Here is a 24,393-nt window from a genome sequence, read left to right as displayed (position 1 = left end):
TGTACAGTATTTAGCTGTAAGCGGAGATGTTAGAAGTACAAAAATTTTTTTTAAAAAAATTACCAAAAAGTTGCACATTTTGGAAGAAAAAAAAAAAAAAAAAAAAAAGAAGCAAAAAGTCTCTTAGGATGACCTCCGAAACGAAATAAATAGGATAAATTCTAGTGCAACAACATCTACATCTAGTAAGTAACCCCAAGTAGCGCCAAGCCTACAGCTCCTCAAAGTTTGATCATATAGTTTGCCATGTGGTGCCTTAAAACTATACCTAGCCCTATTCATAAAGAAGTATGTTTAGTAGTGTTATTAAAAAAAAAAAAAAAAAAGGGGTCAACAACAGCACCAAATGTAAGACACTCTGAAATATTCTTCTGAAAACATAAAAAACAAGCACATTGTGAACTTTACAAGAGAAGTATCATTGGTCTACACGTTCTTCCACACGCTAACAGAAGACTATTCTACAAATCCATTTACCGATGACTCAATAGGTTTGTGTCCTGCACAATATGCTTTAGGGGTAAAAGTAAAAAAAAATAATAATAAAAAACACAGATGCACTGCCACATCTGGATAAAGAAGGTGTAACAGGTAAGAAGTCAGTATGTCACGTCATCTATTTATACTACGTATCCTCCACTTGAACGGCAGACGGGAGCCAATAAAGTCCAGAGGTAGACGAACACACACAGCCAGCAGGAGGCCATCTTGATCCAGAACGGGGACCAGCTTCCAACAAATAATTTTTCTATATCAGCGTGGTTGTAACTGTTGGAAAAAAAAAAATAACCTGAAATAAAAGTGCATAATGGGAAAAAAACTAAACAAAAACATGACCAACTATGGTCCAGGAAGTGAAGCTCTCTTCTGGTGTATCTACCCTAGGTTCTTCATCAGGTCAATATGGAATACACGTTTGTAAGGATAAAATAATGTCACAAAATAGATTATGAGGATAAAATCTTGCTACTCACTGGAACCAGTTGGTGATGGTCATCATCATGTAGAAAGTACCGAGGAAGAAGATGAAGTGGAAACCGGCATAGCTGTACGTGGTCTTTATCTCCTCATCGTAAGCCACCATCTGTCCTCCCTTTGCTTCTACGCGTTGCTCTTGGTCTGTCAAGTACAAAAACAAGTTTACTGTAAAGTTATAACACAAAAATTGTTAGAACAAAGATGGTTAGATCTATTAGCGGTACAATGGCGAGATCCTAAAGGGTTGGGGTAGACCAGGACAGGTCACATAATGCCCATCTATAGTAAAGACATATAAAAAAAGATTTTTACCGTCTTGACCGTTTCCACAGCAAAAGCAACAACGTGCCACCTATAAACATAATAAGCAGAACGTTAGTACGTGTTACACCATGTTAGTACGTGTTACGCCTTTGCACCTGCCACGTACGAGAGTCCATTCAAATAGTCACATTGGCCACAAAAATTCTGCTTTCACTTTTTTTTGTAGTTTTATTGAATTTTTTTATAACAATAAAGAAAGAAGGGTGAAATAGACGAGGCTTTATACAATGAAACCAATGCATAGGCGGTCACTCAGAAATAACAAAGAGGCAATAAAAGAACAGGACAGAGGACACACATGGAGAAAAAAAACAAGAAGGACAATGAGCCAGGGAAGTGGAAGAAAGCCTGGAGAGACGGCAGACATTGCGCAATGTACAATAAGAGTCCCATAGGGCCCAGATGACAAATCTAAGTTAACTGACATGGGGACATTACTGTAGACTGTGCATCCTACTGGCGACATACATGGTGACAATCTGAGTGTACCGCTGCAAAACATGCTCCCACTGCAGCGCCTGCATAGACAATGTCTTTATTAATAGACTATACAGTGAAGTGAGAACAGCTGCATCACTAGGACAATAGCTGCAGCATATGAGTATATAGCCTGTGTCCTCCTGGCTGTATACCCCCATGTCATGAGCTTTCCGTGGATTTTTTTGGAATCAGCGTTGAAACTGTAAATAGAAAGACTGCACAGGAAACTGGGGCTGCGCACATCTGGCAGGCGCACTGTACAAAGACAAGTCATGTTCACAGAAGAGAGGAGGAAATGTATTCTGGCCCCGCTTCACATCATGACAAATGGAAGTAATGAATCTGCATGTGCCTTTCTACTTGATATATTGGTGTGCGACTTAAAGGGGTATTCCAGCCCCAAAATAGATTTTGTTATACTGATGATCTATCCACAAGATAAGTCATGAGTATTAGTCTGTTCAAGCAGTGTTTGGGCGCCGGAAAGTATAGTAGTGTAGGGAAGTGAGTGCAGGTTCTCTTATTCGAGAAATAGGAGCGAGAAATATCCATTGCTATAGCTGCAGCAGCTGATCTGTGTAGGGTCTGGATGTTGTGGGTCTGAATCATATAGATACACCATTAAAGGATTCCTATCAGTCAAACTCATTTTTTTTCTAACACGTCAGAATAGCCTTAAGAAAGGCTATTCTTCTCTTACCTTTCGGTGTCTTCTCCGTGCCGCCGTTCGCTTGGAATCCCGTTTTTTGCCAGTATGCAAATAAGTTCTCTCGCAGCACTGGGGGTGGGCCCCAGCCCCAATTCTGCGACAGAACCCTCTCCAGCACCGCCTCCATCTTCTTCAGAAACGGTCTCTTCTTTCGTCTTCTTCCGGCGTGGGGGTGTGTGTGTGTCAAAATTCAACGCATGCGCAAGTCGGCTCTGTCCGAGCTGACTTCAAATGCGGGCGGCCATTTTTTTGTGGCCTCTTATGCGAGCAGGCGCAGTACGCTCCTGAAGTTCTATGGAGTACAGAGCATACTGCGCCTGCTCGAGTAAGCAGCCACAAAAAATTGCCGTCCGCATGTGAAGGCGGCTTTGGCAGAGCCAACTCGCGCATACGTTGAATTTTGACCCCCCCCCCCTGCACGCCGCAAGAAGACGAAAGAAGAGGCCGTTGCTGAAGAAGATGGAGGCTTCGCTGGAGAGAGTTCTCTCGCAGCATTGGGGATGCCCCTAATGCTGTTTGAGCGTTGGGGCCCACCCCCAGTGCTGCGAGAGAACTCATTTGCATACACACAAAAACCGCTCCGCCATTCGCTTGAAATCCCGGAGAAGACATTGAAAAATAGGAGAAGAATAGCCTTTCTTAGGGCTATTCCGACGTGTTAGTGAGAAAAAAATGAGTTTGAATGATAGGATCCCTTTAAGTGAACCTGAATCGGCTCATGTGGTGTTCTGCGGCAGTGACTGTCACAATGTCTATCGCAGGGATCCAACTGCAGAAGGGTGGTCAGGGCTAAATACACAGTCTCTAGACTGACTAAAGTCACACCAGACAGCGCTGACAATGCTCTGTACAACAAGAAGTGATTAAAACTGAGGAGACAGACACTTGGAGAACAGCTGCAAAAACAGGAAGACTATTGGCTCGAGTTTTAATCACGCCAATAGAAGAGGAAGAAAATAAATAGACGAAAATATTCAGCAGGAGGCAGAGTACATCAAGGCCAAACTGACCTCTTATCTCAGATTTCTTAAGAGAAAAGGACTCACTAAAATATTACAGGGTGAAATGCTGATCTTGTCTTAAGGACTCTCTCAATTTTGTTGGACTGTGCAGATGATTAAATGGCAAGAAGATAACTAGACACTTCCAGAAAATCCAATTAAAAATCCAGTGGTCGGAGTGCCAAGACCTTATGAGGTTCCTCGAAAACACACCAGATCACCAAAGGACCCTATGGGGGTATAAATCCGGATCGCTTGAAGGACAGGTGGTCTGCTGCTGCACTTGTACAAGCGGACTCATATACAAGGAGAGTTGCCATTTCTTTATACTTTTGCTTACTTTTAGATCTATTCCTGTTGGCCACAAAAATGGCATCCATGACCCCAGTCTAATACAGACTTAAAAATGTGTCAGTTTCATAAAAGCAGCTTTAGGCTGGGAACACACGGGCAGTCTGGGGTCTATTTGTTTAGCCAGACTTAGAGGAGAAGCTAAAGTCCTCCGTTTCCTAATCTATTTGGACCTACTCATGGCTTTGTCAGCCAGAGCCTGGATGAGATGCAGTTTTCCAAGCCAAACACATAAAGGAATAAGGATCAGTATTTCCTTTATACATTTTCGACTATGTTCCTGGCATGATTTCAAAAAAGCAGCAAAAAAAAATATGAGCACGACCTGCATATGTGAGAAGACCCTTAAAGATCTCTTGTAGTAGGTAAAGTAGATAATGGCTACGTTCTTCATTACTTTATAGTTTAAGGGTGTCCGTACACAATGCAGTCCGTGGCAATGTAAAAGAATCAGTCTGACAAGTAATGGTAATGACGTGCGGCCAATTCACACCACGTGGACACCCTATGCTAGGAACTTACCTCTTCTTCAGGTGGTCCGTAGCGCCCCATTAGAGCATCACAACTTGATCGCGTTGTAGAGGTGAGACTGCATCAAGGAAAAAACAAAAACATGGTTTCAGAACTTTTTGCAGTATGTTTTTGAAATTGGCCATGAATACACCCTGGTCGCAATATGGCTTTGCTCACAAGTTGCAGAAATTTCTTTAGACTGCCCCATCAATCTGAATGTAGTTTACAGAACTCTATGTGTAACCTGCCAAATAAAATAAAAAACCCAACCCATTCGTATGTAAGAAGTGCATTTCATATCTGCCGTGTGTGAATGCACCCTGATATGCAGTGGCGTAACTAAAGTCTTGTGGGCCCCGCTGCAAATATTTTGTCCGGTGCCCCCTACCTCATCCCTACAGCGAATTCTTCATAGTGATGGCTAAGGGGAGCGAAGGAGGCTGGAGCTCACAGATCTGTACAACTTTGGTTTGGCGAGTATTGCCACTGAAATAATAGCACTGCCGACCTACATTATAGCCACGGTTATAAGAGTATCCACTCACCAAGAGTATAATATGCAGCCAAGCAAGATGACAGCGCCCACCAAGGACACCCACCGCTCGTCCTGGTTCATACCATTAGTGAAGCTGGGTACACAGATTGTGATGTTCTTGCCAGTATCATCCAGAACTTTAAAAAATAAATAAAATATAAGAAAAATGATAAAAAAGGCATGTATAACAAAAAGGTACACAGAGCAATTGTTGACATCATAGCACCAATGATCATACACTCCTGTACAGACATATCTTAAAGGGTTAGCGCAGAGCAGTTCTGTTTCTTTCCAAAAATGGTGTCACTTTTGTCCATGGGCAGTGTCTTATATTGTGGTAAACAGATCTGAGCTGCAGTACCAATACAGTCCATGGACAAGAGTGGCGCAGTTTCTGGTAATATATGGACAGGACCTATACAGTACATAGATGGGTATGCACATAAAATGATCACCATTGAAATAGTAAATTGGCTACCATCTCCTACTTTGGTCTCTAAGATCAGCAATGTATGTATAATAGAACATATATTTATTATATAGCATGGCATGCTTTAATTTCCTATATAAAACATGGATAATTTTTTATTGACGATTTGCCCTCAGGATAGGTTATCAGTAAGATCAGTGGGGGTCCAAAATCCAAACGATGTCTTTCTTTTTTACATCACATTTGTTTCATAGCGACCGCGCAACAGCTGATCAGCGAGGGTCCTGGATGATCTTGAACCCATGATCTATTATGAGGACAGGTCAAGAATACAAGATACCTGGATACAACCTTGTTCCAAGCTTACAATAAGTCTGAGCTAACAAGACTGACATAAGGAGAGTTACAGAGGCGTTACTGCTTTGTGTCACTCATTTAGGTGACCCGCGATGGTACAACGTACTGTATTCTGGTGGCTTGTTTGAGAAGGACGAGAAGGTCAGATACATGACATAGCAGCTGATGACTCCCGACTGCAGCAATCCAGACTGAGGGTGATCTGAAAATGAAACGGAGGCGTAAGTAGCATTCACCAAACCAAAGTCCTACTACAGTATAAGACACCTTGCGTTGGGGAAAATGGGTGAATAAATAAGTCAAGGTCTGAGCCACTGGGTTACCCAATACTTCAAAGGTCCTGAAACACTGGGTTATCAGCCATGTCTGCATAACCTATGCTGCTATACTGTATGCTGTGGCGTACTTTGTTGGCCATACCCTGGCATAGGTAAAGCCCAAATGCAATGAGAGTAAAGAATTGGGGGAAAACCACAAATGTATTTGGACATCGCCCACAATATAAGCTAGATACACCTTTAGATGAGGCGCTCTATGAGACTAGACCGCATGGTCCATGTAGTTCTTTGCAGGAACTGTTTTATGTTTGTGTAGGGCATAAAGCACATACAGGTCATACATTGTGGATTGTCCTATAACACAAGGCTGATTTCAGACATCTTGCTTTATTCTCACTTACTTCTTAGTACACAGGGCAGTATAGAGACTATGGCTAGGAGAAAGCATAGACCAGCATTGACACCGAGCAAGATTTTGTTGAGCTGGCAGTGTTCAGGATGTGTATAAAGCCATATTAATCCTGCAAGAGCTCCGAGTGCCACCGTGTACAGCAGTAGGATGACGATGGCCAGGGCTCCATTCCAGAGCTTGTTGTGCTGTGCTCCAGACGTCCTGATAGAAGAAAGTATACCGGCATGTTGGTTAGTCAAAGCGAAAAAGTATCGTAATAATATTTAATAAACAAAAATGTGCCATGCAGAGAATAGGAGTCTCTCCAGTGAATGACAAATCGAATGATCCCGATACAGCCTAAGACTGCCGCCATTACACAGGAGGAGTGGAAAGACCGGACAGGACTCCATCACTGATTATGGCAGATTAGCAATACTACTTACATCATGGCTTATAGGAGCATATACCAAATGGATTTACTATACAGTAAAATCATATATACAGTGGCATGTCAGAGCTATATACATAGAGAATGTTTTACAAGGTATACCCCTGACATACAAGGCAGTGTGAACATCGCCTAGACAGAAGTCCCCAATGCTTTGAAGATTTTAAGTTACTTTCAAACAGAAAATGTTGGTTGTGAACCCACATTAAATATTAAAAAAAAAGGAAAATGTCTATTAAAAGGGATGTTCATGATTTTTCTTTTAAGGTCTATCCTTAGTACAGGCCATGGTATCTGGGCGCCGACATCCAAACGGATCAGCTGTTCTGAGATGTGATTGGTTCCTGTACTACAAAGTGATCGGACCCGGAAGCATACACCTCTGTGCCCTATATAGTAGCCGAGTGCCATTATGGCCCATTGACATCAATGTGAGCTGAGCAGAAGAATGGGCCCAGCCACTACACAGGACACAAAGTTATATGCTTCTGGCTCCATGCACTGTATACTCCATGAACCCAGGTGCACCCCCAAACAGCTGATTGATGTGGGGTCCAGGCATCGACACTCACCATTCACATAATTATGGCTTAGGCTGGGTTCATACTAGCGACGGTGTCCGACAGCTAGTGTCCAATGCTAATGTCCGCGCAAGATTTTAGCATCAGACATTAGCTGTGTCCGTTATAATTTGCATGATTTTAAATGGGACATCATGTAGTGTCCTTTACTGTCCGTGTCTGTCCTTAAGTGTCCATGTAGGATTTTGCTGTCCGCTTGAAAAATCGGACATCTTTGTAAATAGACACTTAAGGACAGACATGGACAGTAAAGGACAACCATTTGAAACAGAGGACCTGCTGATGTGTTTCTTAAACTATGGTTAGGATGTAACCACAGTGCAAATTTCTAGTAATTCTATGACCCCCCCCTGGTGCCACCAGGACGCTATAGTAACTGCAGCTGACGAATCACATGCAAAACACCATGAGAGCCACCGGATGATGTACACTGGCCTAAGGGCCACAGCATTTGCCCAAACTGGGCTCACATAGTCAGACTACATCTGGTTAGCACAACAACTCTTTGTATATGGAGACCTTTGTCATTTCTTAAGTCTCACCCTATCAAAGTATATTTAAAAAAAAACCCTTCTTTCAAACAGGTCTTTGAAGTTAAAGTTTCCATCAAAGGAAAGGTCATAGGAAGCAAGATCTTTCCACAAGTAGGTCACAGGGTCAAAGGTTATAGCCTAAGGCTAAGAATATGTTGCCTTCAAAGAACAGACTGGCAAAGTTCCAGATCTAGGTTGAAGCAAGTCACAATTTTAGATAGACACCACAATTAGATATGCCCTAAAATTATCATGGTATAGAAGTTTCAGGAATGTACATTTTCAAAACACCAAAGTTTTTCTTTTATCCGGGATTTTAGCGGCTCAGCCAATGCAGTCAAGTGGACCGGGCTCTGCAGCAGTACCAACAGAGTCATAAGTGTAAGTGATGGCGCTGCTAGAGATGCCCCTTTGCTCTTTAGATGGACGATATAAATGTAAAACTGTAAAAATTCCATTAAACCATAGACGAGCGTGCCCATAGGTTGTGTGCAGCTCAACTCCTTTCACGTTAAAGCATACCTCCAGTAATAAGAAACTTATCATACATGAAGATTACAGGTGAATAGAAGAAACTTTGTAATATATCTTATTTAGGAGATCCCCACTTATTAATCTGTGCTCCTGCTCCTCATCTTCAATCTGACTGCTTCTTTGTATTATGTTCAGTTCTATGGAGAAATTAGGGATGGAGTAATTTTTTCGTGCCGTTGGTTAATTGATTTATTGACTCATTTTGTACGCTACCAACCTCTTATCTACAACCTAGCAGTGTTGAAAGAGATCAGAACAAGAGTTTAACAGTAGCAATTATTTTAGCAGCTTTCCAATCCCTTTCCACTATTCATAGACTAATATGTAGAAAGTAACTCTGCCTGAGCAGAGGAGAAAACCCCCACCCCCCATTATTCTTTAATAAGATATTATAAAGTTTCATATATTATACTGTACTATTCATCTATGGAAAGTTGTTTATAACTGGAAATACGCTTTAATGGAATGACGCTGCAATACGAGTTGCCTAATATATAAGGCACCCCCCGAAAATAAGGCATCCCCAAAAAATCATTGCAGCCGGCTGAGCACTGTGCGTGACGTTCTGTGTGCACAGGTATGCCAGCTGCTGCCTCTGCTGCTGTAGCCACTGTTCTGGCTGCTGTAGGATGAGCTGGGAGATGCCCGCTGTGTATACGCTGCGGGGAGTTCACTATCCCAGCTCATCCCAGAAGCAGAGGCCGCAGCCGGCATACAGCAGAGGCAGCTGACGGCTTTCCTGTGCACACGGACCACAGAGCACAGCATCCAGCCGGCTGTAATGCCCTTGAAGTGAGACTCTCAGGCACAACCGCCGGAAGCCTCGCTTAGCCCCGCCCACCACTTACACTGCCACGACGAACAGCAACACCAGCGCTGCTACGAAATGTGGACGGTAAGTAGGATACCTTCCCACCCCTACACTACACTACCTACAACCGGCAGTCATGCCGGAGCTCCGCTATGGAAGTGCTGGCACGGCTGCTGGTTGTCAGCTGCTCCATAAGACGTCCCCCGAAAATAAGACTGATCCTATATTTAGGACGACGATTTAATATAAGACACTGTCTTATTTTCAAGGAAACAAGTTATAAGCCCAGAAAAGCACATTTTGCACAAATGTTTCCATTCATAGCTGTCCAGGACATTAGTGTGAACACATACCAATTTTTATTCCATTTGTGAGCAAATTCCACCAAAAGCATAAGCTGGATGACCAGAAAGAAAAAGCCAAAGAATGCACCGATGTGACGCCACACTGTAAGAGAAACAGAAGGGGTTGTTGCCATTCATCTATATATACATGTCCATACAATACAATATACGAGTACAAGACAATAGGATGTAGCCATATATGAGGCGATATTAATCTAGGACTATGTGGGTGATCACACAATGGTAAAGGCAAGGTAAGCTGTTAAAGAGGACCTTTCATGAGTTGGGGCACATGCGGTTATATATACCGCTGGAAAGCCAACAGTGCACTGTCAGTTTTCACGATCTGTGCCTCAGGTGAAGAGCTATCGGGCGTTCCTGACTGACTGTCAGGAACACCCTTCTGACTGTAAAGAACTACGGTATCGATAGCTCTTCACTTGGGGCACAGATTGTGAAAGACGACAGTGCGCTGAATTCAGCGCACTGTCGGCTTTCCAGCGGTATATAACACCGCATGTGGCCCAAGTCATGCAAACTGGCAGTGTTCCTATTTCTGGCTCCGTTGTGTGAAATTCTGCAGCAAAATTTTTTTGTATGCTTGGTTTCTCTATTAATATATTCACAGATTCTCACCAGAATGTATAATCTTGTATAATGCAAGGAGGCTGAGACTAGATCGGAGGGAACTTCCAATAGTTATAACTTAGAAATTATACAACGTGCAACAGTGAAAAGTCAGGTTCTCAGATTTCATTGGGCACCAAGATTGCAGTTCTACGTCTATTGTTTCCAGAAATTGCAACAGTCAGGCCAATCTAAACAGTGTGTTGTGAGAATCTCTTCATCATATCACACCAAAACCACTGTTCTACGTATTATAATGGTCTGGATATACTTGACAACCCCCCAAACAGAAACCTAATCTGCTTAAAAAAGCAGTTATTCTCGTAAACCTGCAGACCCCATAGACTATAGTAGGGTCAACCGGGATTCCGTCCATAAGGTGCGGTGAAATGCAAAGAGAAAGCGCTGCTTGAGGACTTTTCTCTCTGCATTTTTAAAGCAGAATAGGGAATGGAATCCCCCAGCAGAGACCCAGCCTGAATGAACTGCCCCCTCCCCCATCATCCCTGTATTATACAGGAGCCCATACACCCATACTCTAGTGAGAAACACTGAAATAGAACAGAAGAAAGAATACAGAAGGGATAGGAAGTGGATTTTACTGGAGGATTCCACGGAAAGGAGATAAAATCCATTAGTAAAGTATATTATAGCATTTGTTAATGCAACAGTTGCTGCAAGAAAATAAAAATTTGTGCAAAAATTTTAGGCACGATTTAAAGGGTAGACGTACCTATAGGCTTGGTCTGGACTGACCAAAGACGTACAAAAGTAGGAGGCATTTTTTGGTAAACTTTGTATATTCACAACTGCTAAGTGCATTTTATCCACACTACATGTGTGTTTGGCACATAACCTTGGAAGATCTTCCAATATATAGTGAAGGTACAGTGACAATGTTTCCATCTCTATACCATAGGCTTGTGTTTGTCTCCCCCGACTTACTATATATATATATATATATATATATATATATATATATATATATATATATATATATATATACACACACACATACACACACACACACACACACACACACACAGTATATGGAGATAACATGTGGTAGAGGATTTTGTAAAGCTGATAATGTATTTCAATACAAAATATTTCAACATTTTTCAACTTTTTGGCTTTGCCGTGCAGCCTGGAACAGAACTGGTAGAAGTGTGATGGCCAATTATATACTATGGTATATGTTGGGAGCTCCATTGTGCTTTTCTTACAGAGAAGGTGCAAGTAAAATACTGTAATTCAATCTGCAGGCTAACTCCAGGTTCATTCCGTATTATTTACATACAGCTGTAATATGGCATCTGCTACAACAAAGAGGAACCAGAACTGAACTCTAGAAAAAAAAATTATTGTCCCAATACAATCTGTGTGGTTCAATAACACAATACACAGACCCTACTGTGCTTGAGCTAGCTGTATACATATGTTATCACACCCCGACACAGGAGTTCTGGCAGGGCAGAAGAGATAACTGAATATGTATTTGCTTCTTTATTTTTCTAATGTTTTGGAGGCACATCAGAAATTGTCTGGTTGGAAGAACAACACGAGGTTTCTAGTAATTTGTTTCGCCTGCTCCCACTATGTTTTCTGTACTTCCATTCCTGTCTGTATAAGTCGATTCTTGGCTCATTGCCATTGTGCCATTATAGCTTGCTGTGATCCGGTTTGGTTTTCCATTTGAGAGAAAAGCTAATATTAGACAAGGACAACGTACCATATGTATTTTTTTTTCACAATTTTTAATTCCCTCTCCAGTCAACCTAAAACCTCTTCTCTCTTTATGTATCTGAAATTAAAGAAACCTTGCAAATAATCTCATTAAAAATTTAGGCTTATTCATCACTACAGCTCCTGTGCAGGCCTATGTGTCTCTATGGTAACAGACTACAAATCTTGTGTAGTCTGGGGCCTGGTCCACATCTGCATTCGGGTTTCCGTTCGGGGAGTCTGCTTGGAATGGAATGGAAACCTATACGCATTAAAAAGCAGTTACCTTGGGAATCCATGGACCCCATAGACTATAAATGGGGTCTGTGTGGTTTCTGCACGAAAGAAGCAGAGAGAAAAATCTTGCAGGCGGCACTTTCCTCTCTGCATGATTCGTGCAGAAAGCACATGGACCCCATTATAGTCAATGGGGTCTGTGGATTCCCCAGGTAACCGCTTTTTAATGCGTATAGGTTTCTGTTCAGGGGGTTACCAAGCGGACTCCCTGAATGTAGATGTGAACCGGTCCTCATGCTGTGTTTGGATGAGCAGTGACTCAGTACTAAACAGTACAACGCTAAAGAAACATACCAAGGAGAAAAGTGTCTTGATCAGGAATGAAGAAAGCTCCGGAGCACATCCCTATGAGGATCAAAAACTTGATAAACCAGAAGCTGCAAAAATAAAAAGCAGACGGTCACATTACATAGCAATAAGATACAGAAGGAGGTAAAAATAGAGAAATCCTGCATCTTTTAATAAGAGTTCTTCATCCTCCATGAAACAACAAGTTATAAACTGAGATTTACTCTACAGAAACACGGTGACATTGTGCCTTACACAAGACGAGACCATCACCTATTGTGTTATTGTTTGCTGAAGGATTGTAGGATTCTGTGTTCAATACAGGTAAGATAGAACTTTAAACTCAACAGCCCCAAAAATTCTTTAAAACCCCCCAGAAACTTCACGAATGAATGTGCACATTCCCTTTAAAAGTTGCAATCTGTATAATGTAAAGTGAGCTGGCCCACACGGTAGAATAACAAGTCATTGAATGCAGTGTACTATTATATTACCCGTTGTGTATGTAGGCTCGGCAACCTCTGCTGTTCTTAATGTTTATTGTAAGGATGAAGAGTAGGAAGAAGAAGCAGGCCATGCCAAAACAGACTCTGTACACAGCCGAGTACCCGACCAGCTTCTCACAGTTCACCCCAGCCTGCAGATGCTCACAGATATCGCCATAGAACGGAATCTAGTATAAGAAAACATAAGATGTCAGATTTATCACACCTATGATAACGCTACACTTAGTATTCAGTAATAGTCTGCAATATTGTACACATCAGCTATGAATTTATAATATACTCCTAGCTCCTGGCTGGGGATCAGCTCACTTAAGAGTGCAACTGCTCTCCTGTGCCCCCTGTAGGTAGAGCTAAAACCTGCACTAGAAATAGAAGCCCTGCAGGTAAGACTGAAAGGCAGCAGAGTTAGATCTGCACTAGAAATATTCCATGTAATAATAAAAATAGCCCCTGGGTTGACTTGAGGATAATGATCTGCTATTTGCTTCCAAACCATTTCTGCTCATGGCTCCGCGCTCACATTTTCCATCTGCTCCTGTGAGAGGAGACATTGTGGCGGAGACAAGTATGCCGAGTATTACTTCTAAATGTAAGACCTGGAGAGAAGTGCAGATTTGTAATGTGTCACTTAGGAAAAGCAAAGTAGACAGAACGGGATCTAAACGCTGCAGGAATTCACATTGTTTGTGACTTTAGGGCACTTGTAACGGGTGACCTGGGAGCGAGTTGTGCAGGGAAAAATTTAGGGAATGTAATGCTAAACTGCTTAACTCTAGTGGGGGACCTGGGAGTCTGGGGCAGACATATAGGGCTGCTTTATCCATGGGGTCAACGGTGCTGTAACACTCAGACCGTATAGGTTTGTTTCAGTGTATAAGATTAGGCAATACTCTGCAGGGGTACGCATCTCTCCTCTGCTGTATTCCACACCGATTTACACAGAGTATGGATTTCATCCTATATCACCACCTTTATGAGTTACAGCCACATTTCCAGGTCTACTTTACTATACATGGTTGCAGATATTCAGTGCAGAATCAGCTATGAAATCTTTAGGAATTCTGCAGCAGCTTAGGCATTTAGGTTCTGTTCACATTAGTGTCATTTCTCCTGTCCTTAACCCCTTACGGGCACAGCCCAAAAGTGCCTTAAGGACCAGGCCTCGTTTTTCAAAAATGACATGACACTTTATATGGCAACAACTTTGAGATGCTTTAACTTACACAAGTGATTTTGAGATTGTTTTCTCATCACACACTGTACTTCATGTGAGTAGTAAAATCTAATCTATATTTGTGTATTTATTATAAAAAAAATAAAAGGAAATTTGCAACAAAAAAAAAAAAAAAAAAAAAAAAAAAAAAAAAAAATCGCAACTGCTCTGCTTTTCAAACAGTTAGTTTATATCACACAAGACGCATAGGCTGACTTCCTTCATAGCAGGCAGGATCAACCAGGTATGTAGAGGCTGCAGGCAGCCTGGGGTCACTGTCCGGACCCTGGTCTGCAGATACTTCATATGGGCACCCCCTGATCTCACCGCTGGGGGTGCCCAGGGCCCCTTAACCCAATGGAACCCCTTGGATGCGGAGGACATGTTTGCCCGCTGCATCCAAAGGGTTAAAATTTGAATTGAAGCTCAACTTCGATCAGGGGTTAAGGAGCAGGGTGTTTGCTGTGTGTTACAGCTAACACTGGCTCCTGATGCCACCGGTAGTTTTAGTTTCACTTTGAAACACCTAAGATACAGCGGTCACTATTGAAAGCCACATCTTAGGGGTTAAATCGCGGGAATAGGTGGTATCACTATCACCCGCTGTTAGAGCGGGAGCCTGGCTGTCAGATGCAGCCGGGCTCCCGTGGAGATCACACGGGCTCTGCTTCTGAGCACTTTGAACCTACAGGAGTTTCACAGAATTGGGACAGAAAAAGGGAAATGCACCCCACAATTTGTAAAGCATTTTCTCCCAACTACAGGAATGCCCCACATGTGGATGTAAAGTGATGTATGGTCACACAGTGGGAGAAAACAATAGTTGGAGGGTAGATTTAGCTGTAATTGGTTTTAGTTACCATGTCACGTTTGCAGAGGCCTTGAAGTGCCAAAACAGTGGAAGCCCCCAAAAATGTGACCCCATTTTGGAAACTAGACCCCTTTAGTACAGTGACTTCAGTGTTAAATTACACCGAATAAAAAAAATTATCGAGAAGTATAGCAAACATTTGGACACAACTTGTATGACAGGAATTTATTTTCCAGAAATGACTGCATAACCGGATGAAAGTAAATCTGTGCAGAATACAGAGAACGGTGTTTGGTATGGTTAAAGGGATCCTATCTTTCAAACTCTTTTTTTCCTAACTAACACATTCTCCTACCTTTCGTCGTCTTCTCTGCGTCGCCGTTCGCCTAAAATCCCGGTTCTTGTCGGTATGTAAATGAGTTGTCTTGCAGCACTGGGGGCGGTCCTCAGCGCTCAAACATCACTGGGGGCGTCCCCAATGCTGCTAGAGAACTCTCAAGCACCGCCTCCATCTTCTTCTGGAACGAGGTTTTCACCGCCTCTTCTTCCGGCGGGCCTAGGGCAAGCATACTGCGCATGCTCACGGCCACATGAAAAAATAGCCGCTTACAAAGTATTGAAGCGGCCATTTTCTCGTGGCCTGTGGGCATGCGCAGTCGGCTTGCCCTAGGCCTAGGAGTTAGAAGACACCGCTGGAAGAAGACGCGGTAAAGACCTTGTTCCAGAAGAAGATGGAGGCGGTGCTGGAGAGTTCTCTGGCAGCATTGGGGATGCCCCCAGTGCTGTTTGAGCGCTGAGGACTGCCCCCAGTGCTGCAAGAGAACTCATTTACATACTGACAAGAACCCGGATTCCTATGGAACGGTGGTGAGGAGAAGACAACGAAAGGTAGGAGAAGAATAGCCTTTCTTAAGGCTATTCCGACGCGTTAGGATCCCTTTAATGTAGATATACATCCATGCAGTCCAGGCTGAAATTTAATTTTTTTAATTAGGCTTGGGAAGGTGAAATTTATGAAAAAAAAAAAAAAAAAAAACACACAACCCGAAACAACCCACTTACCTGTCCCTGCTGCACTGGTGTCCTCCCAGTCCTGCAGCTCCATTGTTTTCTTTTGCTTCAAGTCCCAGCCGCACATGACTGCTAAGGCCAATCCGCAGCCTTGGCAAAGGACAAGGGACATCACTACTGGTGACATCCCAGGATCCCTTCTTTAGGATGCTGACTGGCCTTAGCAGTCATGTGACCGCGGAGGGTACACAGGACGACACAGCCAACAAGGACTTGCGTCAAAAGAAGACAGCCAAGTGGCAGGACCGGACTGCCCTGGGAGGACACCGGAGCATTGGGGACAGGCTGGGGACTAGAGAGTTTGTTTGGTTTTTTTTCCACCTCCCCTGACCTAAATAAAAATAAATAAATGAAAAAAAAAAAAAAAAAAAAAAAAAAAAAAAAAAAAGGTCTTTGGAGGGTAGATTCACACCAGCACCTGGTTTGGGGATTCTGTTCCCTATTCTGCTTGAGAATAGCCTATGGGCTCTATGGGTAACTGCTTTTTAAACGGATTGGGTTTCCAATAGACTGATGCACAGTCTTTTATTAGCAACATATTGACAAACTTTTATTGTATTGGAGGTTGGTTAAATTGGTTAAATCTGCTATAGAAATTAACCAGCCGTGTTACATCATCCTCATAGTAGTTACACTGTACCAATAGAGTGCATGACATTAAATAGGAAGCCGACGTGTTTTTTTGTTTTTTTAAAGTCATGCTTCCTATTTGTAAAGTGTAAATACTACGGGGCTTATTTATCACAGAGTGTGTGCTAAAAAAAAAAAACAACAACTGGCGTACAAGACATAACAAAGTAACAATTATTTAGGACAAGTGAAAATTTTTTCGAAAACAATTGCAACTCTGAGTTTTGCGCACCACACACCACTTCTCTGGCCCTGTCATTTTGTCAACATTTACTCCAGCTTTCTAGTATTAATGATGTCAGAGATCTACATCAGCGAGAGGCCGGTGCGGAGCTCTGTTTAGGTGCATGGACCCCACAAGACGCGACTAATCTATAACAATGTGCGCATATCATTATAAATTAGACACAAAACTCCGGCAGGTGGAAAACATTGTTCTTAATAAATCAGCCGACTATATTTTCTACATTACTCAGACTTGTCTCTGGCGTGTGATGGGCTTAATGGCTGAAATTGTTGTCTCACCCATTAGGCCAGGGCTACACGGATAAAACATACAGATTATCACCAGCACATCACTTGGCATATTCAGGGAAATGCTGCCGATAACCCATACAACCAAATGGGGCAGGAACAATTGCACCGGTCATCGCTCCACCCCCCATTCAGTTTACATCGGCCTGTGTGGGCCGACATGTTCCACGACTGGCACTCCTGTGGGCCGAGATCTGACTGTGCAATAGATAAGAAAGCCAGTCTCCTTGTTAGTCTTGATAAATGAGACCCAATATGTCTTTATTGGCAGTGGGGACTGTGTTGTTAGTTTCCCTTTAAGTTAGAGGTGATATTGACAGTTGACATCAGAGAAGACGACGCGATAGTAAAGATGGCTGCCAGCAGAGTATCTGTAGTAATACATAGAGCAGTATTCACATCTAGTAACACAATACACAGCATAGAGGAGCAGGTAATAGACTATAATCATTCCTGTGAACTGTACTCCATACTTGTAAGGTAAGTGGTTGGTGATAATATCATATATTGGCCGATGATGGCACAATATGGGCAGCAGGTGATGGTATCCAGGATTCCATGATGTCGTCATGATGTATGATGCATCTAGTGTTCCAATCCTGTGTTGGAAGTCACTTGCCACGGAGAAGCCCTCTCTAAAGCAGGATATTATCCAAACCTCTGGATTGTTTGCTTGATTTGTATTGATTTACGTTTAATAGACTGTCCATAAGGACACACAGGCCACAATATGCCAAGACGGCATAGCTCTCGCCGATCCGGCAGAACCGCTCAAGAAGATCTGGCATCAAGTGGCATGCAGCCTGGTGAGCAAACGCAGGACTCGCCAATTTCTCACCGCACCAGGAGTCGGGTATCTGGCGTAAGAAGACGCATGACTCCAGAACATCAGGACAGAAGTCGCTCCCCTATAAGAACAAGGCATAGGAGCAATTCAGCCGTAGCCGATACTCCTCCTAGGGGTGAATGTGGACCCTCCATTAATTTGGTCCCATCTACGTCACATCAGGACATTGAGGAGACGGCATCATGTGCCATTTGTCTGGAAAACTGTTCAAAACATCAACAGACACAACAACTGGACTGCTCCCATATGTTCCATATAGACTGTATAACAAGATGGATCCAACAGAGTCCATCCTGTCCAATCTGCAGAGGAAGGATTGAGAACTTAGTTCCACCTCAGATAGAAGGTGAGGGGATCGCCGACAACAGCATTCCTTCTATTGTCAACCATGAAGAAATCCTAGTAGAAATCCGAGTAGAATCTGGACAGATCCGGTTCATCATCCTCTGACAGTGCCAGACCGCCCACCCGTCGGTGCGTCTCCCGGACTACATTCATGGGGCTATATTACCCCATATAATTAGTACCCCTCTATCTCTTATCTATCTGCTCCTCTATCCATCTCCTATCTATCCTCTATCTGCTTATCTATCTGCTCCTATATCTCTTATCTATCTCCTATTTATCTTTAAAAAAGAAAAAAAAAAAAAAAAAAAAAAAAAAAAAAAAACACACAACACCTGCCACTCTCTGTATCTGTCCACCCACCTACTGTATCTATCAAAAAAAATAAATAAAAAAAATTACCCACCTCTCTGTGTGTGTGTATATATATATATATATATATATATATATATATATATATATATATATATATATATATATATATATATATATAGTACCCCTCTATCTCTTATCTATATTCTATCTATCTATCTATCTATCTATCTCATATGATATATGATTAGATAGATTGTGGTACATGATATTTTGACGTATTTTTCGGACTATAAGACGCACTTTTTTTCCCCCAAATTTGGGGGGAAAAGAAGGGTGCGTCTTATAGGCCGAATGTGGCGCCTGGCATCCGCTGTAATAGAGAGGCGGAAGCCGGCAAGTGATAGACGCCATTACAGGTGCCGGGGCCTGCGACATCGCTGCGCTCCTCTGCCCTGCATGAAGCCAGCAGCAGCTCCTCCGTCCCCCCGCCGCTGGCTTCATGCAGGGCAGGGCAGCGATGTCTCAGGCCCCGGCGTCTATCCCGCCCCGGCATCCGCCTCTCTAGTACAGCGGATGCCGGGTCAGTATCGGTGGCCCCTTCTCCCCCGGGGCCGGTCCCCACCGGCCCCATACCTGTAAAGTTGCAGGCCGGCTCCTGCGCGGCGGTATCGCAGGAGCCGACCTGTTCGGGTGACAGCCGGGAGCCTAATGAGGCTCCCAGGCCTGTCACTGCTATATATTAGTATTGCGGCTGGGTCTATGACCAGCCGTAATACTAATACACAGAATGTCCCATAGACGGCAATACAACTGTATGGGACTTGCAATCAAGTGACCGCAGGTTCAAGCCCCGGGGGGGGGGGGGGAATAAAATAGTTTTTTAAAAAAAAAAAAAAAAAAAAGCTTTAAAAATATGAAATAAATAAAAGTTATAAATCACCTCCTGTCCCTAGAATATATATATAAAAGTAGAAAATCATATATAATAAACCACCGGGTTTTTTTTTTTTCAATAAAAGGTGATCTAAGCAATAGATATTCCCCAAAATGGTATAACTAAAAAGTACTTCTGGACCCGCAAGAAAAAAAAAAAAAAACACTCTATGCATCCCCGTACAGCTGCAGGGTCACCTGTCAATGTGGCCTTGCAGCTGTTGCAAAACTACAACTCCCATATATTAAATATTTTACCAGTTTTTGCTTCAAAATTTTTTTTCCCTATTTTCCTCCTCTAAAACCTGGGTGCGTCTTATAGTCCGAAAAATACGGTGTGTGTATATACATACACACACACACACACACACACACACACACACACACACACACACATCTGATAATAAAATTGTAAAATTTGAATATTTTCAATTTTCTGTCCTTGAGTCTTTATTCACTTTTATTTTCTCTGATATGACAATGTGTGAATATTTGTAAATCTTCGAAAGGGGACAGACACAATATAATTTAGGTAACTGGTGAAGACAGTGACATAAGTACCACAGTAGCAGCTGTAGCAGGGCCGGTCTGGCCCACCGGTAAACCAGTGAATCTCCTGGTGGGTCCCGAGCCTGACTATTAGTCCTCATTTTGCCAATACAAATGCATTGATCAGGGGCCGGATTGGGATGTTCAGGGGCTCGATCAGGCTCCTGACCAATGCATTTACATATTTATTAAACTGAGGAAGAATTTTTGGTATGGTTAATGTAGATATACATCCATGCAGTCCCAAGCAGAGGTGTAAAATGAAGCTGTTGTGCCCTACTGCATATTCTATACCAGACCTCCCAACTATAACGTATTGTTTATAGTACTGATCTCCTCATATTGGGAAGAGACACCTTATGGGTCTCATAGGACAATCATTGGCCGTATAGGCGATCCATCTCCTGCATGTTAAACGGGAGCAAGAAGCCAGCAAACGGGAGCAAGAAGCCAGCAGTCCAGCAAGGTGACCAGGTAGCATTGGCAAAAAATCAATAGGGAATTGGAGAGTTGAATAAAACTTATGATTTTACATTATTCAGGACAATCCAAAAAAATTAAATATAAGACTTCCAGCATGCTATATATACACCGTATATATAAAATGTAATTTTTACTTCATCAGATTAAAAAAAACATCCAACTGACGAGGATCCAAGACAGCTTAGTTGTACATTTGATTTTATTAGGTCTTGGATCCTCGTCAATTGGATGTTTTTTAAGGGTGCATTCACACGGAGTAAAATGGAGTGTAATTTGGAGCGTTTACGGAGCGTTTACGGAGCGTATACGGAGCGTATACGTAAACGCTCCGTAAACGCTCCAAATTACACTCCATTTTACTCCGTGTGAATGCACCCTAAGGGTGCATGCACACTGAGTAACGCCGGGCGTGTATTACAGCCGTACACGCCGGCATTACAGCAGACTACCGAACACTTCCCATTCACTTCAATGGGAGCGCTCGTAACAGCGGCGTTTACGAGCGCTCCCATTGAAGTGAATGGGAAGTGTTCGGCAGCCCTGCTGTAACGCCGGCGTGTACGGCTCTCATACACGCCCGGCGTTACGTAGTGTGCATGCACCCTTAATCTGATGAAGTAAAAGTTACATTTTATATATATATGGCATGCTGAAATTTTATTTTATTTTTTTGCATTGTATCAAGCTCCTTAGTAGTCCAGAGCAGTTTTTTCCATGCAGTCCATTGTTCATGCTCTTTATACAAGATTGGATATTTGCTTTATAGTTGGTTGAGCGATATTTCTTGTTGTTGTGTTGTCTATTATTCAGCACAACCCTTTCAAACAAATCCACTGTACTAAAAACACCAAAAAAAAAAAAAAAAAAAAAAAATCAATGCTGATCTGTCGTATAGACAGATGTATCTGCGGGGTGAGTGAATAATATTTCTATACACGGCTTGCTACATGTAGATTTTATGGATGTCATTTTACCCCCTGCCTTGAAATATATGTCAAGTAGAGCAAATCTGGAACAAATCCTTAGTGCACATAAATCACAGACCTACATGGTGCTCCTCCCAAAGAAGATGGATCCCCCGATCAAAGTTTTCATATATTCACTTTTACTATTGTTGAAGGTTAGTGATCATTTAAGATGTAGTATCTTTATGTGTGTGCACGCTGCGACAACCTGACATACTGCAAATCACTATTTACCATCTCCCCTGATAGCTGTTTTAGGTGTCCCATCACCCCTCAGGGCTCATGTATCATGTTTTGGTAACAGAGAGAAGGGAGTTGTTTGCTCTTTTTAGGACCCATGCACACGATGTAACGAGGCGTTGATTCTGACACGTAAACTCTAGAGATGAGCGAACACTGTTCGGAACAGCCGTTCCGAACAGCACGCTCCCATAGAATTGAATGGAAGGTGCTTCCATTCATTTCTATGGGAGCGTGCTGTTCGGATCGGCTGATCCGAACAGTGTTCGCTCATCTCTAAACTTGTGTCAGAGTCAGTGCTTCAAAACAGAAACCTATTGACTTCAACGGGTTCCGTTTATTGCGCGTAACACATTGAAATAAATGGGTTAAAAAGCCTCCCATTGATTTCAATATGTAGCGCGCGTAAGACGGAACCCATTGAACTCAATGGGATTCTGTTTTGAAGCGCTTGATTCTGACACGAGTTTACGTGTCAGAATCAACGCTGCGTTATATCGTGAGCACGGGCCCTTAGACGTCTTGGGAATTTTTGTACAAGGTTTCTGTAGTGGCTGGTGTAACTACAGAGCCCAGCTGTCCATGTCCTATACATATTACATGGACAAAGGTTTCATCAGTCCTGTATAATCTCAGCGATACCACGGACATTAAGAGTGTACTAAAGATATGTAAAATCATTTACAGCGGATCAATATTTTTACAGAAAACACTAGGACAGATTTACTATTCCTGTCAACGATTCAGACAGGGCAAACATAGACTAGACAGTCCAAAAACGTGCCAGATTTATCACAGTGGCTGCCGCTGGAGGATAAATGTGGTATATTTTTAGACTGTATTGACTAAAATTACAACCTTTCTCAAAAGCCAAAACCATTGGGATAAGATTAACATTTATGGGGCGGCAATCTTTATATTTCATGCACTGGTGAAGAATGCGCCTCATCCTCAATAGGCCATACACCCTGCACTGAAATCACGCTACACCCCCTTCACAGGAAAGTGGCGAGAGCAGGAATAGTTGATGGGAATGCTGTGCTGATCCCATTACTTGAATAGGACGGCGCTCCCGGCCCCCAGAGACTACTTTAAAAGTTGATCTGTGCGGGGTCCGGCTGTTGGACTCCCATGCAGAAGCTTGTAGCTGCTCCACAACTGATCATGCTCAATGATTTGTCCTATAACAGAGACCACCAATATAAACTTGCGGTTTTTATTTCTTTTTATTGCTTTCATGGGTTCTTACTCACGTGTTCTTCCATTAGTTTAGCCACAGACGTAGACATCATAACAGCGCAGACTATGGTGACCAGAATGAAGAAGAAGGCATACATAATGCGGGTGCTTGTAGACTGCTTGATCTTCGGGCAGCATGTACAGCACAGGGCGCAGGCTGCAGACCCGCAGCAGCACGCCACCTACAAAAAGAAAAAATACAAAAAGTCAGATTTTCATTTCCACATTAGGAGACAAAATGGAAAGAAAAAATTAGAACATAAAACCAATAATTTAGTAAAATAAAGGGAACTTCCCCAGGTTTCCTTCTGGTCTTGTGTACACCACCATAGGGAATCCCTATTGGCCTCTGTACCGTACAGGATTACCTAGCATCTAGGAGAGAAAACCTCTATGGTACAATACGCGGTACACAGAGTTACAGCAGCTTTATACAACTCGTGTAGTATACATGAATATATGTCTTACAGAGGACCTTTCACCACCACCACCAGAGCAGATCTTTGGTGCACCGATTCCTATGCAGTTGTCATTTTTTCTCTATCATCTACTTCTCCCAAGCAATCATCTCTATTAGTTTTAGCACCCAACATACTATTTAGGCAGCTTATTGTCAGGTGAGTGGTCCCAGACTATGGCCACCCACCTGACAAGAGAATCTAATTAGCATATTGGGTGCTGAAATTAACTGCACTGATTGCTCAGGAATGGTGGGTGCTAGAGAAAAATTTCCAACATCCAGTGGACCGTAGCCTATTGAAGGAGGCAAAGAGTTGGTGGAGGTGGTGAAAGGTCCTCCTTTGGCTGCCCAACGACATTAGATTTCTCAGCCGACCATTACATACTTATGGGTCCTCCCGACACTTCCCTGGGCAAATAAGGATCAGGTAATTCAATTTCAACTGTCCAATCCTTTTGTCCAAGGGATGGTAAGTCAGTGCCAGGAACTTCTGGAAAAGGTCTCCTCCCCTCTCTTATTCCATGTACATGCATTGCTTGTCCAAACCCAACGTGCACGTGTATAGGGAAACTGGGGGACAGTTACTAATATATGATGACTGAGGGTTCATCCAGCTCAACTCTGTTCACACACACACACACATATAATATATATATATATATATATATATATATATATATATATATATATATATATATATATATATATATATAT

The 24,393-nt window shown here is 42.6% G+C and overlaps 1 protein-coding gene across 1 annotated transcript in view; it reads right to left on the bottom strand.

Annotated features, from left to right (window-relative positions):
* Positions 1-533: 533 nt before the first annotated feature.
* SERINC5 (serine incorporator 5) overlaps positions 534-24,393 on the bottom strand; it is a 41,909-nt gene continuing 18,049 nt past the window's right edge. Inside the window, exons 2-12 of the mRNA XM_075270187.1 lie at positions 23,234-23,401; positions 13,033-13,211; positions 12,545-12,627; positions 9,611-9,704; positions 6,358-6,569; positions 5,785-5,880; positions 4,902-5,028; positions 4,366-4,432; positions 1,291-1,330; positions 975-1,119; positions 534-768 (exon numbers count right to left, since the gene is read on the bottom strand). Coding sequence (XP_075126288.1) covers positions 621-768; positions 975-1,119; positions 1,291-1,330; positions 4,366-4,432; positions 4,902-5,028; positions 5,785-5,880; positions 6,358-6,569; positions 9,611-9,704; positions 12,545-12,627; positions 13,033-13,211; positions 23,234-23,401 — 1,359 coding nt within the window. The 3' untranslated portion in view covers positions 534-620. The remainder of the gene's footprint in view (positions 769-974; positions 1,120-1,290; positions 1,331-4,365; positions 4,433-4,901; positions 5,029-5,784; positions 5,881-6,357; positions 6,570-9,610; positions 9,705-12,544; positions 12,628-13,032; positions 13,212-23,233; positions 23,402-24,393) is intronic.

Source organism: Leptodactylus fuscus, chromosome 1 (assembly GCF_031893055.1).
Source record: "Leptodactylus fuscus isolate aLepFus1 chromosome 1, aLepFus1.hap2, whole genome shotgun sequence".
In the NCBI taxonomy this organism is placed as follows: Eukaryota; Metazoa; Chordata; class Amphibia; order Anura; family Leptodactylidae; genus Leptodactylus; species Leptodactylus fuscus.
The sequence above is the reverse complement of the archived record's forward strand: the minus strand, read 5'-3'. Positions and strand labels throughout refer to the sequence as shown.